This window comes from Benincasa hispida, chromosome 11 (assembly GCF_009727055.1).
Source record: "Benincasa hispida cultivar B227 chromosome 11, ASM972705v1, whole genome shotgun sequence".
Lineage (NCBI taxonomy): Eukaryota > Viridiplantae > Streptophyta > Magnoliopsida > Cucurbitales > Cucurbitaceae > Benincasa > Benincasa hispida.
In genome coordinates this window covers 5,203,996-5,229,802 of record NC_052359.1, presented here as the reverse complement: position 1 = coordinate 5,229,802, position 25,807 = coordinate 5,203,996, and the positions used below count along the sequence as shown (strand labels likewise).

Sequence of the window (25,807 nt, the reverse complement as noted above, 5' to 3'; positions counted from 1 at the left end):
TGAATTCTATTTATGCAACTAGCCCTAAATTAAAGAATCACATCCTATTTTTTTTGTTGAGTTGGTTCTATTTTGGCCGCTAAATTTCCAACGTTATTAAGTATATGCATGAAAACACATAAAACAAACAAAGCCTAATAGATGAATTAGTTTTGGGTTTAGTTTCTATTTAGTCTCTAGGTTTCAAAATGTTATACATTTAGTCCTTAAGCTTTGAGTTTGGTTTCAATTTAGTTCTTAAGTTTTAAAAAGTTACACTTTTACCTTTGAGATTCGAGTTTTGTTTCAATTTGGATCATAGGTTTAAAGATTAATACTTTTAACCTCTAAATTTTCGCTCAATACTCACTTTCCGTCTTTAGTATTAATGTTTATAAATTAATTTAAAAGGTTTATAATAAAGTAAGTTTCACTATTTTTCATCATTATTAAAATTAAACTTAAAATTTTGCCTCATATTTATTATATTTATTTAAATAAATTAATAGACATTAACGTCAATGATTAAAAGTGGGTATTTAATAAAAAAATCAATATGTAAAAGTGTACAAATTGAAATAAAACTCAAATCTCAATGGTAAAATTGTAACATTTTGAAACTTAAGTACTAAATTGAAACAAACTCAAGGCTCAAAGACTAAAGGTGTAACATTTTCAAAACTATGAATCAAATAGAAACTGGACCTGAGATCAGGAGACAAAAAGGTATTTTTCCCTAAATTTGAAACTTGATAGGGACCTATAAGACTCAACTCATCGGAGTGCCTTTTGCACGTAGCACCAAAAAGAGGTACTTTTACAAGAAATGTCTCTCCGTAGTTGACATTTGATGAACCACACAACATTGAATTCAGAGCAAGCAAGTTTTAGGGAGGAGATGCGTTGCAAAATCCTCGATTCTCATTAAGTGGTCGAACAAAATTGATAATTTAGAGATTTATTAGATCATTTTAAAGTTAAAGAACCAAATAAATACAAATCAAACTCAATTTTTTAAGTTAAATTTATAATTTGACCTTTTTAATTAATTTATTAATTTTCATAATTTTCCATGAAATTTCTTTTTAATTATTGATATTTATATTTTGAACCTTTCTCTAACTGCCAACGCGCTGAAGCTTCCCACGCCTTCTGACTTTTTTTATTTTATTTTTCCAAAAATATATAAATATGACAATTTCTTCCCTTTCCCTCTTCATTTATTTTTCCCTTGAGATTTTTTTTCTCTCCCTCTTTCCTTTTTCGTCTTCTTACAGTTCTAAACTCCCAATCTCGCATGCTCAAGGAATTTTAAGGTAATAATTTTCTGCATGAATTAATTTCTTTTTCCGATCTAGTGTTACTTGATGATTATTGTAATTAGAATCTAGAGAGAATTAGTAAAAAATAACGCAAAGTCAAACAAAATACGGTGATGGCAATGATGATGATGATCTTTATTTTTCTTTTCTTTCAGTTGCTAGAATTCGATGTCCGATTTCGAATATCTTCTGAGAAATTTGAATTACTATGCTAGAATTGGTTATTATCTATTTTTAATCGATATTTTCACTGAAGGATGAATTTGTTACTAATTCTCAAAAGAATTTTATGACATTCCCAGTTATCTCTATGATTGATGAATTATGTATAAGTAATTGAACGATGGAAGATAGTTAGAATATTGTTTTGAAATGGGTTTTCATTCACAGGCTTGTTCTGCAAAATGGAGAAGAACCAGGAGCTGGAGTGGGTAAAAGCACAACAGATTGAAATAAGTGTTGATTTGGTAGCTGCAGCTAAACGTCAGCTTCAGTTTCTCGCCACCGTCGACCAGAATCGATTCCTTTATGAAGGCCCTTGCCTTGAAAGGGCTATTTATAGGTAAGAAATCCAGAGGTTAATTTTTGTTTCACCTGTTTTTAATGTGTCAATGTAGAGGCTAAAGTGAGTTTAGCTCAATGGTAATTGGTTTGGCCCTTTTCTGGCCAAAAGTTCGATCCTCAATCCTTGCAGTTGTACTCAAAAGAAAGAAAAAAAAGTGTCCATGCAGAGAAGACAGTCTATTCATGATTTATGTGCACAATGCTTTTGGCTAAAAGCTTTATTCATACAGCTTTGTAAATTTATGGAACTGTATTCTCTTGGTTTCTGAAGGGTAAAAATTTGATTTGTAGGTACAACGCTTACTGGCTTCCATTGCTTGCCAAACATTCTGAATCCCCACTATTTGATGGACCTTTAGTTGTCCCCTTTGACTGTGAATGGATTTGGCATTGTCACAGATTGAATCCTGTACATTCTAGACTTCGATGTATAGAGTTCATTGATAAGACTGGTTTATTGGTTGAGTGGCTAACAAAGATTTTCTTAATTTCTGTAGCTGCGGTACAAATCTGATTGCCAGGAACTTTATGGAAAGATACTTGACAATGCCAATGTTATATCGACAATTGGAAGTTCTTGTCTAAGAGAAACTGAAGAAGTTTGGAACGAATTATATCCTGAAGAGCCCTTCAACTTCAACCCAACCGGGGAGTATCAAGAAGATGCTTCAAAAGTGCTCTCAGGACTTGATAAATACACCAAATATGATTTAGTTTCAGCTGTTAAAAGACAAAGTCCCTTCTTTTATCAGGTACTGATACTAAACTTTGATAAATTTTGTTGCAAGTGAGCCTAATGAACATGACTTTGTGCTTAAAATGTCTTAGTATCCCAAAAAAGAAGGTTATTTAAAAAATAGAAATCTTCTCAAAAAAAATTTTATGCGTTGTAAGCGACAGCGTTGGTCTTACAAGTTCAAACCTTTTCTGTATGATCTTTCTTTTAGTTTTCCTCTAGGGCCCAACTTCTTGGGTTCTTTTTGCAATTTCAGCATCTTTCTCAATGATAACATTTGCATTTCATTATAGTTTAAAAAAAAATGTAACCTTTATACAGATAGTATTTAGAAAATACAAGTGCATTAGATGTTGAAACATCCAATCCTTCGTCATATGTTTTGTCCTTAAATTGATGTGGACAGGTGTCCCGACCTCACATGGACAATGAAATTTTCCTTCAAGAAGCTGTGGCTAGATACAAAGGATTTCTATATTTAATCAAAAGTAACAGGGAGAAGTCCATAAAACGCTTTTGTGTTCCAACATATGATATTGATCTAATTTGGCATTCTCATCAATTGCACCCGCTTTCCTATTGTAAAGATTTAGAAAAAATAATTGGTATGGTATTGGAACATGATGATATGGATTCAGACCGAACCAAAGGGAAGAAATTGGATAATGGGTTCTCTGGAACTACTAAACAGTGGGAAGATACATTCGGTACTAGGTACTGGAAGGCAGGGGCAATGTATAGAGGCAATGGCCCATCTCCTCTCATGCTAAATTCGTATTCAGCTTCAACTAACATGATTAAAGATGATGTGGTTTCATCCCAAGAGTGTCAAAATATAGTTCATCTTCCAGAATTAAAGACAGTTGAGGTAGCTCCTTTGTCTTAATTTATTCTCATATTCCATTTCCATTTTTCCCATGAAATTTTATTGAAAATTTTAAGGTCAGTGACACATTTATACACTTGGAAATGAACTTATCCTACTACCGATTGTTATCATGTTTCTAATTTCAGGTCCTATTGGAGTTTGTGGAAGTTAAAAACATACCAGAAGGGTTGAAAGGAAATCTTTTTGTACAATTTATGAAAAGTAAACCAGATGCTATATTCAATTCCAAATGGAAACTAAGTATATTATCTGAGACAGGGGTGAAACAGGTAGCATCTTTCCAGTGTGAACCTAAAGGAGATCTGCAATTTGAGCTCATATGCTGTAGGTCTTCCAACATACCTATAACACGGACCACCTTAACATTGGGTTCAATTTTTCTCCCTCTACATGATATTCTTGTTCCAGCCTCTAAGCTCTCAATGGAGAGATGGTTGGAGCTGAAACCAGTTTCAGACCATGTAAGCTCAAAACCAATTTCCCTCCGAGTGGCTATCTCATTCACCGTTCCCCACCCTGCACCACGGGAATTTCATATGTTTAGTTCTCGAGAACTGTCCCGATGGACTTCTTTTCTCCCTTCCTGCACAAGGATGCAACGCTCAAAGGGTTGGACGCAAGTCACTGATGAAGCAGGAAATGAGGTCATCAACCTCCAATTGAGGTAAAGCGATTCATCCTTTCTAGTATCCCGGGAATTGATGCTATATTTATGGTTACATCATCTAAGAAGTACGCATATGGGTACAATTCACATATATTAGATGATGCTGACCTGGTGACCTTTCCTCTTTTGAAAATCTAGGACATGGACACGGAAATCACACATTAATAAAATACACGCTTTTATACCAGAAGGAAATTCAAAATCAATAAGTTTATGCATTTATATGTTGGAAAAAAATTAGTTTGATGTATATCCTAACAAAATTTATTATATGTCCTATATTATTGTGTCTATTTATACTTAACAATGGTGCAAGAAGTGTCTAACAAATGTTGGACCTAGATTATATTGATTTTATACAACTAGTGTCTAACACATATCTGTTGTCCTAACAAGTTTTAGATATACATCCAACTAATGTCAAAGTGTCCAAGTTCACATATGGCAAACTAAAGTGTTTGTGCTTCTCAGTGTGTGTCCTATCATGTGTGCGCACTTATAATAATAATCTTGCGATTGGAAGTGATATTGAAAGTGTGGTTGTTGTAGATTAAATGTCTTTGTAGACAATTATCCAAAGTCTTCTATGTACAATCTTTGAAATGGTTTGACATCCCATTTACAAATGTTATCATATAATTACACTGCAGTTAATGCAGCTCTCAATTTTCTTTGTTTGGCTCTTTTTTTGTCAAGGGATTCACTGAATGCAAAGGTGGGGAAAAATTCCATTCCACCAAGTAAGGAGGTTATTGGCATTAAAATATCCGGTGAATCATGCCATCTTGCTGAGTATGTAAAGACAGGGTGGTCTCTGATTGATGGTCAATGGTTCCTTGATTTTCAACAAAAATCCAGTGAAGATGGTCATCTTTTCAAGCTTGTGGGCAAGAGACTGGTATGTATGGTCCCTTTTGCAGAAATTTGATTATTATTATCCCATGATGCTGGAGCTCTTAACAGTAAAACACTCGGGTTGTCTATTATCATATCGAAAAACTAGAAATTATATTGATATTCTCCTTATTGGCCAGAAAAACTAGACATAGTTACACACTGAAATTTTCATATCATATACAAGTCAATATAGTTATTTCAATATGCAATGTATTCATCTATTAAATTCCTCCTTCTAGAAGCCCTTTTGGATTAAGTTTCCAGCTTGTAACTTTTCATCTTGATGACTTTAAAATTTTCCTATTTTCTGTCAAATACTTGCTTGTATAGGTGAAATTTTTCCAGGGCAGGAAGTTGGATTATGAGCCCAAAAATTGTGAGAAACATAACCGTGAACATGATTTTGTGTCTGCCATCGAGTTCTCTGCAGAATATCGGTATGGAAGAGCAGTGGCATTGTTCGACTTGAAATTTGGAGTTATCAAGGTACTACTACCATGCAATTTTGTCTATTTTGCAAATTGAATGTTTGAGAATGATACTGACCGACTCTCTATATTGTAATAAAAAGATAAAGGAAGAATGGATGGTGGTGCCTGGAATCATGACAGCTTTTATTCTCCTTCACACACAGAAGAAAAAAGGGTATAATGGCCTAACTATAAGTGAAGAAAAATTGGAGGTTGACCCTGTTCCTGAAAGAGTACAAACGTCTGGCAAGGAAGAAAAGAATATGAATCTGACCAATTTATCCTTTTCAACTACAGATCTAAAAGTCAATGTTTCTGAAGGAATTGCAGTTGTGCCAGTAAAAGAAGAAGAGCTATTTAGCAGTGACAATATAACAATGCCATTGAAAGAGGATAAGCTTAACAGTCATTGTGGTCGAAACACGGTGAAGAGTGGTGGATGTGGTGGATGCGGTGCTGGTAGTTGCGGTGCAGGGTGTGGAAACATGGTGAAGAGCTGTGGATGTGGTGGATGTGGTGCTGGTGGTTGTGGTGGTGGGTGCGGAAATATTGTAAACAGTGGTGGTTGTGGTGGATGTGGTGGGGGAGGATGCGGTGGTGGTGAGTGCGGAAACATGGTAGAGAACAGTGGTTGCGGAGGGTGTGGTGGAGGGTGCGGTGGTGGGTGCGGTGGATGTGGTGGTGGAATCCTAGCAAAGAGTGGCGGCTGTGGTGGCTGTGGTGGCTGTGGTGGCTGTGGTGGATGTGGCAGTTTTGGCTCTAAAACTGCCCAACCAAACGAAGGTAACCAGAGTGAAGAAAGTATTGCTGGAAAAGAGTTGTAAACAGCTTGAGCAATGGAATGTGCCTAATGAACAAAGTTTGTGTTACTTTCCCTTTAAAAAATGTATAGGCAAAGTCCAAAACCTACTCAATAAACATATGAAAGTCATGTTGTGTTTACCACTTTGTGTGTGTAATGCCTGTGTCAAAATCATGGTTTGTGTACAAGTCTCATGATTTGTAAAATGGGTTTGGCTGTATATATTCACAAATAAATGTGTAGCCACGTCAGTGTGAGAATTTGAACCACTTTCATCTCTATTACATAGAAAATAGAGAGAAAATTTCCTTTGCCAATATCTGCATAGAATTCTTAGACGTATTATTGTGTGTGTGTGTATATATATGTATTGAGGTACCAGGGTTTTGACCGTGGAACTGTGATGTCCCAAAGTATATATCTATATATAAATATATTTAAAACTTTAAAAAAAAATTATTTTTTTTATACATTATAATTGAATTTGGAAATCAAACCAAATCCTAATCATCTCCCCATTTCACCACCATCACATTAATTCTAACCCCATACCGATTTCGAGATCCAAATTTGCAACATATAGGAATGGCTACATGATAAATGAAGTAATTGCATTGATGACAATTATGTACAATAACATTTTTAAGGAATTACAAATATAACAAAATTTATTTGTGGTAGATTTTGCCATTGATAGACTACTACCATATGGTCCATCAATAATAGATTTCGAAAGTAAAATCTAAATTTGTTATATCTACAAATTCTTTTGGATTTTGCTATATTTACAAATACTTTGAGCTTAATTACTATATTTGCAACCATTCCTCATAAATGAAACAATGAACTAAGGATACGAGTTACTCTCAGTATTTAGTAACGATGGAGATATTTCGAGGTTTAGTAAACAAACCAAAGACCTATACTACGCCAGGTTTAGTTTAGCTAAGGACATGTCTTACTTCAGTGATTCACTTGAAATTTTAATAATTTTAAAGACAATTCTCAACTCCACCATGGCTTATTTTACACTTTTAGTTCAAACTTTAAAAAAAAATGCTCAATAATCATCAACTACTTCTCAATGATCATCTCATAAATCAAGGATGCATAAAAAACTCTCATTCATCCCTCAACAAACCACAAGAACCATAGATTTGATGTCACACAATGATTACATAACAATAGTGAAAAAAACATAGATATATACAAATCAAATTAACATTCTATTTCTTCCCCCAAATCATACCTTCAGCAACAAATGAACCATTCAATATTGAACTCTCTGCAAAGCCCCCAAGAAAAAAGCTCCAAGTTAAAGGAAAAATGCAAGTCGAAAGAAATCACATGGGTTTTTTTTCCCCCCCTTCATGGGAAACTCGAAAGTTTCCAAAACATAAAAATTCAATGATTAAATAGAGCAAAAAGCAAGAAGCTGAGGAACAAACAGTGAGAGCTGAGAGATCAAAATGAATCCGACGAGAAATGGGTGTCCTCTAATGTACACATCTTGTTTTATAGGCGTCACTTGCGGGGATTTAACCACGTCGATACTCGACCAAAATGTGCAGTGGTTTCCCACTTAATTTCTCTCGACCCTGCCAAAAAAGTTTGTTCACTTTTTAAAACCAAGTGAATATGATAATCTTCCTTATCAAGTAGAGAATCAGAGATTTCAACACCTTTTTATTGATATCATGTCAATGTTCTTTATGTTCTTAGCAAAACTTAATTTTAACTGTATGTATCCAATCTAAACATAGTTGTTAACAAACATATATACCAAAATGTATGTTCAATTTTTATTCTAAAAAAAATAAAAAGAGACTAATGTTTCAAAGTCCAAAGTAAAAAGTTTTATAAAATATAAGAAATAGATGCAAAATGTCATAAAAGTCATAAAAGGTACAAAACAAGATAAAACAACGAAAGAAACTTCCAATTCACAAAAATAACACTTGAAACATTCAAATAAACAGCACTAAATACTTAATTTCATTTTTAGATGTTGATATCTATTAGTTGATTAAACAAATTAAATTAATTTCACTAATTTTTCATTACTATTAAAACTAGTTAAAAGAAATAACATCATAATATAATTAAATTAATTAACTAATAAATTAATGTTAAAGATCAAATGTGAGCATTTAAGAAAACTTTGGCCTAAAAGTGTAAATGACCGTCATCTAAAGACTAAATGAAAACAAAATTCCAACCTCAAATAATAATAATAACACTTGTAAACCTAAAGATCAAATGAAAACCAAATTTAAAATCTCAAAGTAAAAGTGTAATATTTTGAAATTTAAGGACCCAATAGAAAAATTAGACTAAAAACTTAAAGACTAAAACTGTATTTTTTAAAAAAAAAAATATTAATTTTCAAAAAGACAATAAAAATCTTAAGTTTATTATTTAACAATTTTTATTTTTCAAAACATATTGGTAACTTTTTAAAAGAAAATAAAAATCTTGACACTTCATACTTTTTCTAAACCATTAAGTTTTTTTTTAAACTACAAAAATTAAAAAAAAATTAATTAATAAAAATTAAGCATACAAATAGTACTGGTACCTATTGATTTCTTTGTTGTATTGTTTACTTTTTATAAATGTGTTCAAAATTTAACCAAGTTTTGAAAACTAAAATAAAATAAATTTTAAAATCTTATTTTTCTTTTCAGAATTTAGCTATAAATTCAAATATTTATCTAAATTATATGAAAATCATGGTAAATTTGTGAAAAATAAGCACAATTTTTTTTTAAAAAAATCATAAATTCATAAAGTTTTCAATGGATAACTACATGGAAAAGGGTGGGAACCAAAATGAGCACTTACCACCTCAACCAATATATAATCCAATCTACACCCTTACTCCTTCACTTCGAAATCCACCTCCCAACTTTGAAAAAAAAATTATGAATTGTTTATATATATATATATATATATAAAAGAAAGTTTATATTAAATTTTACTCGCAGAAAATACTAAATCAAAATACAAGATGGATTGAATTTGATTAAAGAGAAAAATGAAAGAAACATATACAAATCAAACTAAAATTACATTAAATTGTAAAACTTTTTTAAATTTATAAGCAATTTATGAAAAAAAAATACAATTTTAATCTTTGAGATTGAAGTTTGGTACCATTTCTATTATTCAATTTTCAAACTCGATATTTTAACCTATTAATTTGAGTTAACCTTATGATCCCTATCGTCAATGCAATTAACAATCACGATACTTTTTTTTATTAGTTTTTTAAAATAACAAATATTATAAATATTGCTTTTTTTCTTCTTCTTTTTCCTTCCTTTCCTCATTTTAATTCTTCTCAACGTTATAATGTTTAAACTAATTGAGTTATGTTAAGTTTAATTTGTTTCAGTTATGTTAACTTGAAATATTATCAAATAATCGGATTTGGGTTTAAAAATATTTTATTGGTGTAATAGTAAAAAAAAAAAAAAAAAAAATATTGGAAATGAAAGGCCACTTGAATTGATTTAAAAAAGTGTTTTCGAAAAAAAACTCATTTTTATATTTAAACTCTTTTGATAAAAATTATTAAAGACAGATCTTCAAAATCTATTTTTAATGTTTGTCAAATACTCCAATTTTTTTTATAATGACTTGTCTTTTAAATTAAATACTTTGAAAATATATTTCAAACATATCTGAAGTATGGACTTACCTTTAAATCCGGTAATTCAATTATGCAAGCACATTCAACCACTTCAGCTCCAGCTCGTTCTACAAAACATTTGTTGAGAAATTATAGTTATAAACATAAAAAAGCCAGAATAAAAAAGAGAAATTATTAGTATTTTAAATAGTCGAATTTTTTTCAATAAGAAAAAGAGAGAGAACGGTCGATAAATTAGTATTTTAAGAAGTCTTTCACTACTTTTTTAACTTAAGTTTAAGTATAGATTAGATTCCAAATTTTTTGAAGTTAGTTTGTCAACTAGGGTCTATAAGTTAATATTGTCAAAGAGATCCCATGAACTATTTTTAAAAATTTCAAACAAGCCAAGAACTCAATGGCCAATTCAGTGACTTATTATTTACAAAATTGAAAGTTTAGAGATTTATTATATATACTTGCCCAAATATCATTTACACCCTTCAACTTTGAGAGTTGCATCAATTAAAAGCCTAGATTAATAATTGTATCAATTTAAATTCTGAACTTTCATAAGCGTATCTATTTATATTCTCCAAATTTCTTCGACCAATATCGTTTAGATCTTATAGTTTGAGACAATTAAAATCCTAAAACTTCATAAGCCAATCAATCTAGACCTTTCATAATGAGTACTTTTGAAAATCATCCATGTTTTAATTCTCAACTGTGTGTAGACTTTTTCAAATGTCAACTTTCTAATGTAGATAATTAGGATAAATGCATGGACAATTCTCAAAAGAAATTCGGACTAAGTTTAAATTAATTTATTTATGAAAGTAAAAGGACTTCATTGATACAACTAAAAGTTTCTCATGAAGTTTGCCCAAACAAAAAGTACTAGAGGGTGTAAATTGATACATTTATAAAAGTTTAAGGTTTAAATTAATACAACTATTAGTTTAGAGTTTAAATTGATAAAAAGCTACCTAAAGTTTACAAGTATAAATTGGGAAAATTAAAAATATATTGTACTTTTAAAAACAATTTAGAAAAATAGGGTACTTTTCAAACTATTTAGAAAAATATTGTTATTTTTTTCTTTTTAATTATTTAGACATTCGACCTTCTTCTTTCTTTCTTTTTAAAATTTTTCATTTATAAAAAAAACTTCTAAAAATATTTTATTTAAACTCTAAAAAGAATAAATTAAAAAAATAATATCTCATAAAAATAAAAAATTGTAAATTAGAATATCTCATTTATATCAAAATAATTACAAAAATCAATGTGTCCCATAAGACAGACGTCATCGATTTCGAGCTGATTGTTGTCGTCGACTTCGAACTTGAGGTTGCTCGGGTTCTTCTTGTTGTTGCTCTGGTACCTCTGCAGGCACTTCATAATATAAATATTCATTATGCTCTTCATGACCTCGACCATGTCTGTGCACGTATGAAGACGAAGGACCAGCCTCTGAGTCATAATGTCCTGAACCAAATGTTGGCATCATCATCATCGGACTAACATAATCTGTTTGACTCTGCGTCTGCATCATAAGGGGCAACTCTTCTACATTATAGGCAACCTCATCAAACTCATCTCTTTCCGAACAGGTCCTCTACGTTTAAGAGCTGATGGAGGAACAATGGGTATATCGTACATATAATGTATTTCCTCCATATAGCTTTGGTTGTCTCTACATATAGCAAGAACCTGGTTCGGATCATTCGCAACCTCACGGAGTCTACTATTGTTCGATCTCTGTAAATTATAAAACAATCAGATAATATTTAAAATAAATTTAAATTAAAAATAATTAGATAATATTCATTCATTTACTAGATGACCCACAGCTGCTCTCGGACGAGTGACGTAGCACCTTGTGATATTTTTATACCAATGAATATATTCTTGAGTGACATCCCTGTCAAACTGTTCAAGAAAAACCCATGCAATAAACCTTGCACGATAATGCCATCACATTACCAAATATGCAACTTTTTCAGACCAATCTCCAGTCTTTAAGTCAATATCATGCAGTACGGGTTCAGTATTACAAGACGATGGGACACCCTGCTGAAAATCGGGTTGTCTCATTACCCTGTCAGGAATATGTCACTCACCAATGTGAAAACATATGAGAGGACTCATCGTCCGCCATATGTTCACCTATGTTTTGACCATTCGTACAAAAATTAGGCAAAGTATGTATAATAATTTTGTACGGCTCCTAAATAACCTGAAACACAAAATATTATATTAGAGAACATTAAAGACAAATACAATAAAAATGTGTATAAAATAATCAATTAGATTCAGTGTAATGTACCTGATCAAGTTGAAGCAGATCAAACATGTATAGAAAATGGGGTTTAAGAAGAAGAGAAATGGAAACGGAAAGCAAATGGGAGGAGAGAGATGATTTCAAAGGGCAGTGAGCAATTAGTAGAGGAAGAAGCATATGATTTCAAAGCAGTGAGCTCGATGATTTCGAAGGTAGGCAATGAACAAGGGAAGCAATGAAGCAGTGAGCAAATGAATGAAAAATGGGGTTTAAAAGCACATAGGTCGAGTGTTGAACGCTCGACCCACAGGTTGGCAAAATTAAAGTGATGGTTGAGGGCAGACATGCATGTTTAAAGCTGTGGTTGAGGGCAGGCATGCATGCTGCGGGAATCTTGGTCAACAGCGGCAAAAATGGTCAGGCACAGCAACGTCAGCGGCAACGGGTGACAGAGGATGGGACGCGTCATGGTGCTTGTCGAGGGTTGAACTTTCGACCTACATAAGATGAAAGTTCAATGTTCGACATACCTAGTTCAACTTTCGACAACCCTCCATGCAAAACTATTTCTCCACTTTCTCCTTGCTTATCGAGTTCTCAACCTTCGACCTCCATATTCATCAAATCCTCAACCTTCGACTTCTAGCCTCGAATAGACAAAACAACCACATTTCTCTAACTAGTTTCAAAACCACCCTATTTTTCTAATAAGTTTGCAAAACTACAATATTATAATAAAAGATCTGATTTTGTGGGGTGAAAATGGTAATTTGTGAGGTTTTAGCGACCATAATGGTAACTAACCTAATAGATAAACCTATTTTTTTTTTCTAAACAATAAACTTTCTAAATTTTAAAAACTATATTGAAAAAAATATTAATTTATATAGATCTTTTATTATAATATTGTAGTTTTGCAAACTTATTAGAAAAGTAGGGTGATTTTGAAACTAATTAGAGAAATGCGGTTGTTTTGTCTATTCGGGGCTAGAAGTCAAGGGTTGGGGATTCGACGAATATGGAGGTCGAAGGTTGAGAACCCGATAAGCAAGGAGAAAGTAGAGGAATAGTTTTTCATGGAGGGTTGTCGAAAGTTGAACTTTCGGCCTACATAAGTCGAAAGTTCAACCCTCGACAAGCACCATGACGCGTCCCATCCCCTGCCACCCGCTTCCACTGACGTTACGTGTCTGACCATTTCTGCCGCTTTTGACCAAGATTCACGCAACATGCATGTTTGCCCTCAACCACAGCTTTAAACATGCATGCCTACCCTCAACCACCACTTTAATTTTGCCAACTCATGGGTCGAGTGTTCAACACTCGACCTATGTGCTTTTAAACCCCATTTTCCATTCATTTGCTCACTATCTCATTGCTTCCCTTGCTCACTGCCTCACTGCCTTCGAAAATCAGCTCACTACTTGCCTTAGAAATCCTCGAGCTCACTACCTTGAAATCATTTGTTTCTTCCTCTACTAATTGTTCACTGTCCTTCGAAATCATCTCCCTCTCCTCCCATTTGTTTTCCATTTCCATTTTTCTTCTTCTTAAACCTCATTTTCCATACATGTTTGATCTGCTTCAACCTGATCAGGTATATTACACTGAACCTAATTGATTATTTTGTACACATTTTTATTGTATTTGTTTTAAATGTTATCTAATATAATATTTTGTGTTTCAGGTTATTTGGGAGCCGTACAAAATTATTATGCATACTTTGCCTAATTTTTGTACGAATGATCAAAACATATGGCGAACGATGAGTCCTCTCATATGCTTTTACATTACTGAGTGGCATCTTCCTGACAGGGTGATAAGACAATTTGGTTTTCAGCAGGATATCTTATCCCCTTGTAATACTGAACCCGTACTGCATGATATTGTCTTAAGGACTAAAGATTGGTCTGAAAAACTTGCACATTTGATAGTGTGATGACACTATCGTGCAAGGTTTATTGCAGTGAGAGTTTCTCTTGAACAGTTTGACAAGGATGTCACTCAAGAATATATTCATTGGTATAATAATATCACAAGGCGCTACGTCACTCGTTCAAGAGCTGTTGTGAGTCATCTGGTAAATGAATGAATATTAGCTAATTATTTTTAATTTAAATTTATTTTAAAATATTATCTAATTATTTTATAATTCACAAAGATCGAACAGTAGACTCCGTGAAGTTACGAATGATCCAAACCAGATTTTTGTTATATGTAGTGACAACCAAAGCTATATGGAGGAAATACATTATATGTACAATACCTATTGTTCCTTCCTAGACGTAGAGGACCTGTTCGAGAAGAGGATGAGTTTGATGAGGTTGCCCATAATGTGGAAGAGTTGCCCTCTATGAAGTCAAACTGATTATGTTAGTCCGATGATGATGATGCCAACATTTGGTTCAGGACATTATGACTCAGAGGCTGATCCTTCGTCTTCATATGTGCACGGACATGGTCGGGATCGTGGAGAACATAATGAATATTTATATTATGAAGTGTCTGCAGAGTTACCAGAGCAACATCAAGAAGAACACGAGCAACCTCAAGTTCGAAGTCGACAATAACAACCAGCTCGAAATCGTCGACGACGTCCGCCTTGTGGGACACATTGATTTTTGTAATTATTTTTATATAAATGAGATATTTTAATTTACACTTTTATTTTTATGAGATGTTATTTTTTTAATTTATTCTTTTTAGAGTTTAAATAAAATAATAAAATAATAAAATATTTTTAGAAATTATTTTTATAAAATGAAAAATTAAAAAAAAAAAAAGGTCGAATGTCTAAATAATTAAAAAGAAAAAAAATATAATGGCAAGATCGATAGGTCGAATTTTGAACCCTCGATCTATTAAAAAAAACAAAAATATTTTTCTAAATAGTTTGAAAAGTATCATATTTTTATTGTTTTTAAAAGTATGATATATTTTTAATTTTTCCCACAAAATCCCGCCCATTTTTCTTATTTCTTTTACTCAACTTTCACCCCAATACAATCAACTAACACAATCAATTCAAAAGAAAACACCAAAACATTCTTTAAAAAAAATGGATTCAATTTTCTCAAGGAAAAAAAAAAACAAGGATTCAATTCCAAAAACTAAAATAAAACCATTTAAATTACAGAAACAAAATTGTAATCAAGCTCAAACACAACAACCAAATTAAAAATGTTAGCCCACTCAATAAAAGTATTTTGATTAAATTATAAGTTTAATCTCTGAACCTTGAAATTTATGTTTATTAAGTCTTTTAATTTTCAAAAGTGTAGTAGATCTATAAACTTTCATTTTCGCATCTAATAGGCTTAATGAATTAAAAAATTTATAAAAAATTTATTTATTTATTAGGTATAAATTGAATTTTAATTTATAGACATGGAAGCCTAATTTAGTGTTTAGTTAAGTCGTATATTTTAAAATCTAAAAATTCAAAGATTAAATTGTATAGTGAAAGTTTAATGACCAAATAAGCATAGGCCTCATTGACTGAATTTATAATTTAACCTTAGTAATGTAGTTTTTTATGGTTATTAATTTTGAAACTAAGAATGTTTTTACTTTTCTTAAAGAAAAGGCAAATTCTAAAATTCTATGTATATTTTTACAATGAGGGTAAACATTTAACAAATCAAAATGGTATCTTTTACAATAAGACCAAGGATGAAAAAATTCCGATATAACGTCAAAATATCATTAAAATGGATATACCAATAGAGAAATCAAGGATCAACACAGTTTTTACGTAAAATCGGCTATATATCGAAAATATCAGCGATATTTTGATTTATCGCTGATATTTTGAATTTTTTTTTTAATTCTGCAGCGCATCTGTACCCATATTTGAATGATGCAGAAGCAATTAGAGCTGATGAAAATGACACTTGGAAAAAGAAGTCATAGGTACTTGCAAATGCAAACAATCAGTGAGAATTTAAAAAATAAAAATAATAATAAAAAAAAAAGTGAACCCACTTCATTACGATGGTTAGTGTTCAACCAAATTTTATAATTGAAATGAATGGTAAGCTTCAAAGCAAATCTGTAATCTCGATTTGTAATTCTGTTCGATTAATGAGTAATCAATCCGATTAGCATTGATTATCATGAATTGAGATTATAGATTAGACTCTACAATTCATTCAAATCATAGAATTTGGTAACCAAAGATCGCTAATTTTAATGAAGTGTGTACCACATTTTTTTGTTTTTTTAATTCTCCTTTGATGGTTTACACAAGTGCATATAAACATAGCCTTAATGAAATTGTGGCCTGGTTTCAACTATTGGCATTATCTTCATGAATACAAGTTGGAAAGCCCCAAGTAAATATATTAAAAAAAAAAAAAGAATCCTGCCTTAGCTACGTGTGTTTTTTTGTTTCTTTCCAAGCATGCCATGTACAAGAAAACAGAGCATTTTATAGAAATAAAATCTATTTATTTTGAGGCGGAGAACAGGAATTAAAAAGACAAAATAAAAGGGATTGGAAGGAAAAATACCAAGTAAATTGATGGCTGCACAGAGGGTGCCACCAGTGGCAATCAAGTCATCGACAACCAAAGCACGTTCGCCAGCCTCCACAGCCCCAACATGCATTTCCAGGCAATCCCTTCCATATTCCAACACGTACTCTTCATATATAACTTCACCTGCAACAACCATCAATAATGGCAATTAGCTCTTATTAAATTTTCATCGATATGTCCACATTTTACTTGATATTTTTTTATAACAGATTCATCATGGACATGAACGATAAATCGATATTTCTATTACTTCAACATAGAAAAATTAATAAACAATAAAATGTCAACACTCGAAAATTCTACATTTGGAAAGCACATACACCTAATGGCTAAAATCGTCACTATATCACTTTGCTGACCTACAAATACTTTTGGCCTATCTTATTAAGTCAAAAGTGGATGGATCACCCACTTTTGATGGTGTTGGTCCTACAAAACACGAGTGAACAACCGATCTTACGTAATCGATTTGGCAGGCTGGCTGGGTTGGAAACTGTACCAAACAAGGGATAGACATAAATTCGTAAGTCGTGATGATTGACTCAATCTTAACTGATAAATAAAGAAGAATTACCACCATGCGAATACAATAGAGACCCTCATTAGTTGTATTTTTTGATTATGCTAAGTCCTAGAAGAAAGGTCAAGGTTCTTCGATCAAAGCTTATCAACAGGGAAAATTTCTACACTCATAACTCCAATTCCAATAATCATTTATTTGATACTTTCGAAGGAGCAAGAATCGCCTTTCTCGAGAAATTCTATCTCCAAATGCAAAGTTTATGACAAATAAAAAAGATCTGATCTTGAGACTCTAAGTCGGAAAAGTAAGGTTAATATTATATATAAATAATTAATATTTTAGCTTGTTTAAAGATCTCTAAGATATTTATTTATTAATTTAAACATTTTTTTAAAAAAATTATTTTTATAATTTTTCAAGATATAACCATCGACCTTGACACTATACCCGATATTTTCATCGACAAAACATTGTACTAATACCCAACACACAGTTCTCTATTTTATAAGCATAAAAAACACACCACAATCTCAAATTTATTATTTCACTGTTCTTAGGGCATGCATCATGTCACATGATCTGCCTCTTCTACTAAGTTACAAAAGCAACCAATGTGATATTGCACTTGGGTTGTAGTCTTTCCTTTTACATTTTTGAAAATGGAGTGTCTTGTCTTCGAATTAGACAATGTTGCTGTTCCTTGAAACGTTTTTTTTTAGATATATATATATATATCGCGTATATAATGTAATTGCCTTAGTAAATCAATTTTAACGGTAAAGTTTAAACCTTCATCAAAATTAACCTTCCACTCAGAAATTAGGAATATAGTCGTCCAATCTATACAATATGTCTTTTCTAAATTCATCTAAATCAATATTTTACTTGAAATAAGTTGTAAAATTTGCCTTAGTAAATTCGTCCAATCTATCTCCAAAGGGTTAAATTTTTCTGATTTGATGCTTTTACATTGGATCGACAAGAGTGTCGTTTTAATGTTAAGTTTTTGCGTGCCGATTTTGCAGTTAGGTTCGAGTATTTTTATAATTGAGTCATTCTCCACCAAAGTTGACTTGGCTGAAAACTTGTTGTGACATGATCTAGGAGTTCCTGTCTCTTCCACTTTTTGTTAAAATAGTAGATTGTTGTGGTTAACATGTCTTTATTCTATTGTTAGGGGAGTTTGGAAGGGAAAGAAACCATGAATTTTTTAAGAGAAGTGGAGCATTCTGTGAGTGAGGTATAGTTCAATTAGATTTTTCATTTATCCTCGATGAAAGTTTTGTGAGAAAAAATGATATCTGAAAGTAGTTTATTTTCAAGCAAAGCGTTGAATAAACATTTACATACATGTATCAATTTTCATTCAGAAAACTCTACAACCAAATAACCTAATCAATGAAAATTTTTAAGGATTATTTAGTTGGAGAGTTTTTTGCATGCGAATTGATACAGCCCCTAGTATCCTCGTCTTCCATAGACAAGGATTTTATCGTGGGTTTTCTCTTTTCTCTTCTCCAACTGTTTTTCATTTTATATATAATTTAACTTTGAATATAGTTAATTACTTAACTAATTAATATTAATTTAATAAAATTAATCTAAACATTTATTTAATAAAATCAATAATAATCTATGAAATATTTACTACACTTATTTTTGCATAAAAATTATAAAATTAATTACTTTTTAACAAAAAAATTAATTAATATTTAACATCATCTTAAATATATTTAATTAATAAACTAGTATTAATTAAATTTTGTTAGTTCAAAATTTTATTTTCAATAATAATAATTGATTATTTATTATTTTCTTATAATCAAGTAATTATTTATTAAGATTAATTTTAATTTTGATTTTTCTAATTAAATATATAAAACTTCTTCAGGATTCTATATTAGTATTCCTATTAACATATCCTTATTCGTTTCATTTTTCACTTTTTATATAATATATTATTATTAAAAATATTTTTTTTATATATTATTAATTAAGATAAAAATTGCCAATATTGGACTTAATTATTCATAAAAATATTAAGAATTAGTTGTTATTAATATGACATTTATTCAATATATTAATTGAATAATTTTAATTATAAATTACTCAATTTTAAAATATTTATAATTAAAATATTATTGATTCTTAATCAAATTAATTTTTTATTTTTTTTTGTTATAATTTTTACCAATATATTGAATGATATTTATTTTTAATAAATTAATCTATTATAGTTATACAAGATTGTCATACTTAATTTCATAAATTAAATAAAAATATAATTTTTTTTCATAGAATTCTAATAATATTTTCTATGCATCATCTTCGATTCTCAAATATCCTCTACGTACAGTATCTATAAAAGTTTAAATCAAATGGCCCTGTTTTTGTTGGGTGGAGTCCCTTTTTAATGTAGCTGGACACATTTTTTTTTTTTTTTTTGGAAGTGTTTATGTTTTTAATTTTCTAAGTATTCTTTGCTTTATTCTCAAAGAAAGTAGCAAGGTTTTTTTAAGTAATTTTCGATGTTGGCTAAAAGAGAGATTTGGCCTTTTGCATGAGAGAAGGGAAATAAAGGAATGGGCAGAGTGTTGCATGTAGGAGAGAGAGAGAAGAGAAGAGAGTGGTATACTAATAGGGCCTTTGCTTATTAAGAGAGAGAATGGGAAAGGGTGGGATCAAGAATCAAGATCATGCATGTTAGAGAGAGAATATGTGGGGTCTTTGCATGTTAGAGAGGAGAAAATATGGCATGGCATGTTAGAGAGAGAATTAGAATAAAGAAAAAAAATGCAAGGGAGATGGTAAGAACAGAAGAACAAGAGGAAAAATAGGGAAAAAAAAACCTATACTTCACTTGTAAAAAAAAAATTTAAAAACTAAGGAAAAGTATTTTTTCTATAAATTTTGGATCTAATTTCTATTTAAGTTTTTATGTTCCAAAATGTTACACATCTAGTCTTTACGTTTTGGGTTAATTTTAATTTAAGTCCGATTTTGTAACCATTTGGTTTTTTGTTTCGGTTTTTGAAAATTAAGCATATTTTATCTATATTTCTTAAAATGATTTAATTGTTGAACAAAAATAACTTTTTGAAAGCTACTTTTTTTAGTTCTCAAATTTAGCTTGATTTTTTAAATTATCGGTGAAATGTAAATAACAAAGGAAAAATATGGAAATGAAAGTAGTGTCTATAAACTTAATTTTCAAAAACAAAAACAAAAAACAAAATGGTTACCAAACGGGCCATTAGTTTTTATGTTTCAAAATGTTACAATTTTACGCTCAAAATTTAAGTTCTATTCCAATTTGATTCATAAGTTTCAAGATTTACATTTTTAATCTCGATTTTCCATTCTTGTTTAATAATTAATGTAAAATAATTATGAAATGAAATTTTAAATTTAATTTTAATAGTGATGAAAAATAATGAAACTTAATTGATTATAATCCTTTTAAAATAATTGATAAACATGAACACTAAAGATGAAAAGTAAATAATTATTGAAAAATTGAGATAAAAAATATAAATCTTGAAACCTAAAGATAGATTTGTAATAAAATTCAATTCAAAGGTAAACCTATAATATTTTAAGATTTAGGAACTGAATTCCAACCAAACTCAAAATTTAGTGACTAAAAGTATAACCTTTTGTTGGGAATGCCACCAAAGTGGATCATTAGAAGTAGTCATGGTGTGATCCGTGATTGAACTTTATCGGATAGGTGGTATGTTCGGGCGAAAAGGAGTTAGCCTAGATATAAGTTAGACGGATTAATGACTGGAGGCTTGGTGGTCCTTTGTTCGAGGAGAGGATTGTTGGGAATGCAACCAAAGTCCCACATTGGTTAGATAAGAGGAGGATCATGGGCATATAAGTAAGGATGACTATCCCATTGATATGAGGCCTTTTGGGGTGAAACCAAAAACAAAGCGACAATGTCGTATCATTGTGTAGATAGTTTGAGAGTAGTTGACCCTAACACACTCCAGCTCGAAACGAAAAAAATGGAGTATACCAATTATTTTCGAAAAAATATGTTGTTAGATAGAAATAATGTATTAAATTTCTGTCGATATTTTCACTTAATTTAGAATATGCAAAATGAATTATCATTTATGGGTCTTAATAATTTAGAATATGTATTATCATTTTATAGGATTGAAGATATTACCGGGCAATTTCTTTGGTTTTCTCAGTGGCACAAACTTGGCTCCAATAGCCAACGCAATTGGAGGACCAAAAATAAATCCTCGGGCCTCAATTCCTGAAAATTTCAACCACACTATCGATGAGAAACAAAAGCTTGACTAATTACACTATTTAATTAAAAAGAAACAAGAAAACAATTATTTTGACTTTCAAGCCTGTCCTATACAGTACCATACCCATATGTTGATTAAATCCAACAGTCCTGGGTCAATAAAATAAGCTGTTCAATCATAATCATACATCACATTTGATTTCAACTATACAGAGAACAATCTTATCCCATTTAACACTCTAAATTAGGAAATTCAATCCATAGTTACTTAACCTAAATTCCACATTATTAGAGTCAAGAGCGACCTAATTATTCAAGACTAAATATAGTGTTAGAAAATGCAAGTCAATGGATACCTATAAACACTATTTTTAATTAAAGTCTCTTTATTTTATCATCTAATTTTAAAAAATTTATTTTTGTTTTCATTCAAATATTTCAAAAGATGAAAACGGTGGTAAAAAGTTGTTTGGTTAAACTATCGATTAACCCAAAAGCTTAAACTAATGGGTGAAGGTAAATTTGGAGTGTGTTTGAAATACATTTTCAAGTGTTTAATTTAAAAAAATAAGTCATTTTGAAAGAAAGAAATCGGAGTGTCTGGTAATCACTCAAAATAGCTTTATGTACTTTAATCAATTTTTATCAAAAGTATTTATATAAAAATGAGTTTCTTGAAAAACACTTTTTTTTAAGTCAACCCAAACAGGCTCTTAATATAATACTAAAAAAGTATTAATACAGTACTTCTTGAACCACATGCTTTGATACCATATTAAATCATCGACTTCAAAAGTTTAAACTAATGGATAGAGATAAATTTAATATTGCATCATCCAATAGAAAACAAACAACATTTTAAAAATTCAAATGATTTTCAAACCGGAGGTAAAAGATATAACTTTTTCACTTAAAAAAGTTTAGGTCAATGTTGGAAAACCCAACAACTTTAGACCAAGCATGAGGAAGTGGAAATTCTAATAAGCCATCAAAAGAAAAATTGTCCTGAGTTTTGGTGAAGTGGAAATTATAAGACACATAACAAACTTGCTTCAGCTTTAATAAAAATGAAGTTGTCTTATAATGAATCACTATTATTCAACAGCTTTGAACAGATGCAATGTTCATATATTATGATGGGGAAAATAATAGAACTGGATTGAAAAGTTTGTGGTTGGTTTTAAGTAGGTAAGTTTATAATTTCAATATGTTGAGAAAAGAAAACTAATCATAAAAGCAGAAGAAAAAGATCAAAGAGTGGTGAATTAGGTGAATGACATAATTGACCAAATTTGTCTGAAATATTAATGAAAAAACTGGAATATCATAGAAATGTAAAAATTTTGTTTATGTAAAAGCAATTAGGAGAATTTTATGTTCATGTATATATAATAAAAGTGCCTCTTTTCCTCCTTCATAAGCATAGAAGTTGATTTCAAATTAATCAATGTAATTATTTACTTTTTAAGGTTACTGGAAACTGAAAAATGATGATTCCTTTTTAATTTTATATTTTTTTTATCATAATCTATTTCAACATAATTTCTTCAATTGCAGATAATTTTGAAATTTTAATATATGTATATTTTCTTTTCACTCGTATTGAAATATAAAATTTTACAAAAATATATTTTCAAAATGGAAAAAGATTAAATATATATATATATATATGGTAAATTACTAAGGTTATTATTATTTTTGAAGATTTAATAAGGTTAATTTGTCATTGGCCCTTTCCATAATGATTTTTGTTTTGCAAAAATTTAGGTCATATCTTATCTTATAGACAAAAAATTTAAACAATTTTATATATCAAAAATTAGTTTTCAGAATGCCGATAAAATAAAAATTAGTTTTCAGAACAAAAACAATAACAAAATGAAAAAAAAAAATCATTATTGATAATAATTTTAAATAAATGGAAAATTCTTATAAACAGTAAAATCCAAAAAATATTTATATTTTATAATAAAAATATTTAAAAAGTGCTCTATTTTTATATATTTATAAAGCCCCCATTTGACACGTAAGAAAAATAAATAAATACACAATAATTGGGGGGAGGGGGGTTGAATTCCGCCTAACTATTCTAATAAATTTTAAAACAATAGAAAATAAAACCTTTTAAAGAGATTGAATATAAAAGGAAACTTCCAGAAAATATACCAAAAAAGAAAAAACTTATCACAGCTTTTTCTGTTTTGTTTCTCTATCTTCCGGTTAAAATACCAATTTAGATTTTTATTTCCAAATTTCTAATTTTAGTAATCTACTTTGGATAATTCTTAAAATTAGTCTTTCAATTAGTTTATTTATTGTTAACTTTTTTAAAAAAGAAATATCATTGCTAACATTTTCTTAATAAATTGTGTTTTTGAAAATTATTATGATTATTTTAAAATTTTCAATAAAAAATAACTTTAAATGACTGAATTTAAAATTTATTTTAAATACAAATACTAAAATTAACCCAGAATAAATGCAAAAAATTGCTGCACTTTACTCCATTCATTTCCTCCGGTAACAAGAGAAAACAATATAAAAAAGTTATTTATTCTAAATGAAAAAAATTGTCATGTAATAATTTGTGATTGGATATGAGCATAGTTCGAATATACTCAAATAATTTTTAAAAAAACTTAAGTACATCCTAACCTACCCTCATCTTTATCTATCTTACTAAATTATTCCATCATAGTTTGTATGTAAAAAATTCTTTTTACATATTTTTTGAATTTTTAGTCAAATTTCATTAAGAAAACAAATTTGAATTTACAAAATAAAACAACTTTTTAGTGTAAAATAAAATAAAAATTTACAACCAAAATAAACATACTTTTTTAAAAGGTAGAATTTCAAAAAATGAAACACAACGTAAACTATTTATATAAAATAGCAAAATTTAATATTCTTTGACAGATATTGATAGAAGTTTATCAATATCTATTAGTGATAAAAACTAATAAAAGTCTATCATCGATACTATACCTATTAACGTCTATTTATTCTTTTTTTTTGTTATTTCTGTTTGACATTTCTTCTATTGATCAGAAAATTCTTAAAAAAAAAAAAGCCGAAAGAAACCTAAACAATAACTTTCTTAAATCTTAAATATAAATTAATTTTCCAAAAAAGAAAAAAAAAATCAACATCTTGATCATTGGACACAAGTAGGAAGAAATAGACAAGGCATAGAAACGGCATCCGTTATTTTAGGCGTGAAAATCCACATTTTGCAATGAGCGATGAACACAACCAACGCTCTAACGGCCCCATCATATCCATGCAAATCCCATCTCTCGCACACACACAAACACAATTTACTCTCCGTTCATCATTATCAAACGCTCTTCACAAAAACTACTTCCGCAACAATCCATCAATCAAACAATCAACCAATCCGTAACCAAGCTTCTCTAAGTTCAGATTAAACTCACATACTAATCGAAAAACGAAATTGCAGAAGGAAATTTCAAAGAAATCAGAGAATCTCTGTACGATTTTGATCTTTACCTGCAACGACGGTGATGTTTTTCCCTTTGTATCGCTCAACGAACATATCAATCGCATCCTTGAACGCTTTCGGTTCGAGCAACAGAGTCGTAATGTCTTGGAACATGATGCCTAAAATTTGCGAATCGGAAATCGATTAAAGCAATGGAAATCAACGGAATCGGAAAAGGAGAGAGGAAGAAATTAAACCTGGTTTTGGAAAATCAGGAACGACTCGGATTTTGGTTCGGATGCCGTGGATGCGAGGATCTTCGTCTTCAATGGCCGACATTGCTTTGTAATCGGAGACTTGAAGAAACGAAATGAAACGAAAAGAAATTTCTCTTTCCCTGTTTCTCTGTCTCTCTCTCCCTCTCTGGGAAGAGAGATTTATATAGTGGAAGAGAGGGGAAAAGGTGATAGTGATGGATGAGAGAGAAGAGGGAAATGGAAGTGAAGACTGAAGAGAGAGGGAAGAGAGATCTCTGCACTAGAATTTAAAACACAACAACTTCTCTTTCCTCCTTTCTTACATTCACTCTATATCTCCCTCATGATAATTTTTATATAAAAAATTGAACTTTTTTTCTACTATGTATAAAAAACCATATGGGATTAGGTGTACTCTTATTATCCAAAAACTTATTAACGTTAATTGGTTATTACAATTGGTGATATAATAGTTTATAAGTTATAACAATCAATTTGTAAGTTATAGTAATCTGTCTTTATGGCTA

General features: G+C 30.3%; 2 protein-coding genes across 3 annotated transcripts; one reads left to right on the top strand and one right to left on the bottom strand.

Annotated features, from left to right (window-relative positions):
- The first annotated feature begins 1,148 nt into the window (after window positions 1–1,148).
- LOC120090975 (glycine-rich domain-containing protein 1-like) lies at window positions 1,149–6,645 on the top strand. Its single transcript, XM_039048716.1, has 9 exons — window positions 1,149–1,295; window positions 1,692–1,863; window positions 2,157–2,274; window positions 2,363–2,617; window positions 3,008–3,469; window positions 3,616–4,154; window positions 4,854–5,055; window positions 5,385–5,540; window positions 5,626–6,645. The coding sequence occupies exons 2-9, from the start codon at window positions 1,706–1,708 to the stop codon at window positions 6,346–6,348; spliced, it is 2,613 nt and encodes an 870-aa protein (XP_038904644.1). The 5' UTR covers window positions 1,149–1,295; window positions 1,692–1,705; the 3' UTR covers window positions 6,349–6,645.
- Window positions 6,646–7,514: 869 nt separating this feature from the next.
- Window positions 7,515–25,586, bottom strand: LOC120091481 (adenine phosphoribosyltransferase 3-like). 2 transcript variants are annotated; one of them, XM_039049534.1, is made up of 6 exons: window positions 25,281–25,586; window positions 25,092–25,202; window positions 21,489–21,581; window positions 16,759–16,908; window positions 10,030–10,088; window positions 7,515–7,924 (listed from the first exon to the last, which is right to left on the bottom strand). In XM_039049534.1, exons 1-6 carry the CDS (start codon window positions 25,360–25,362, stop codon window positions 7,865–7,867), a joined length of 555 nt encoding a protein of 184 aa, XP_038905462.1. In that variant the 5' UTR covers window positions 25,363–25,586; the 3' UTR covers window positions 7,515–7,864. The 2 variants fall into 2 exon arrangements, with proteins under 2 accessions (XP_038905462.1, XP_038905463.1); XM_039049535.1 differs by lacking the exons at window positions 7,515–7,924; window positions 10,030–10,088 and adding an exon at window positions 14,452–14,752.
- Between the last annotated feature and the right edge of the window lie 221 nt (window positions 25,587–25,807).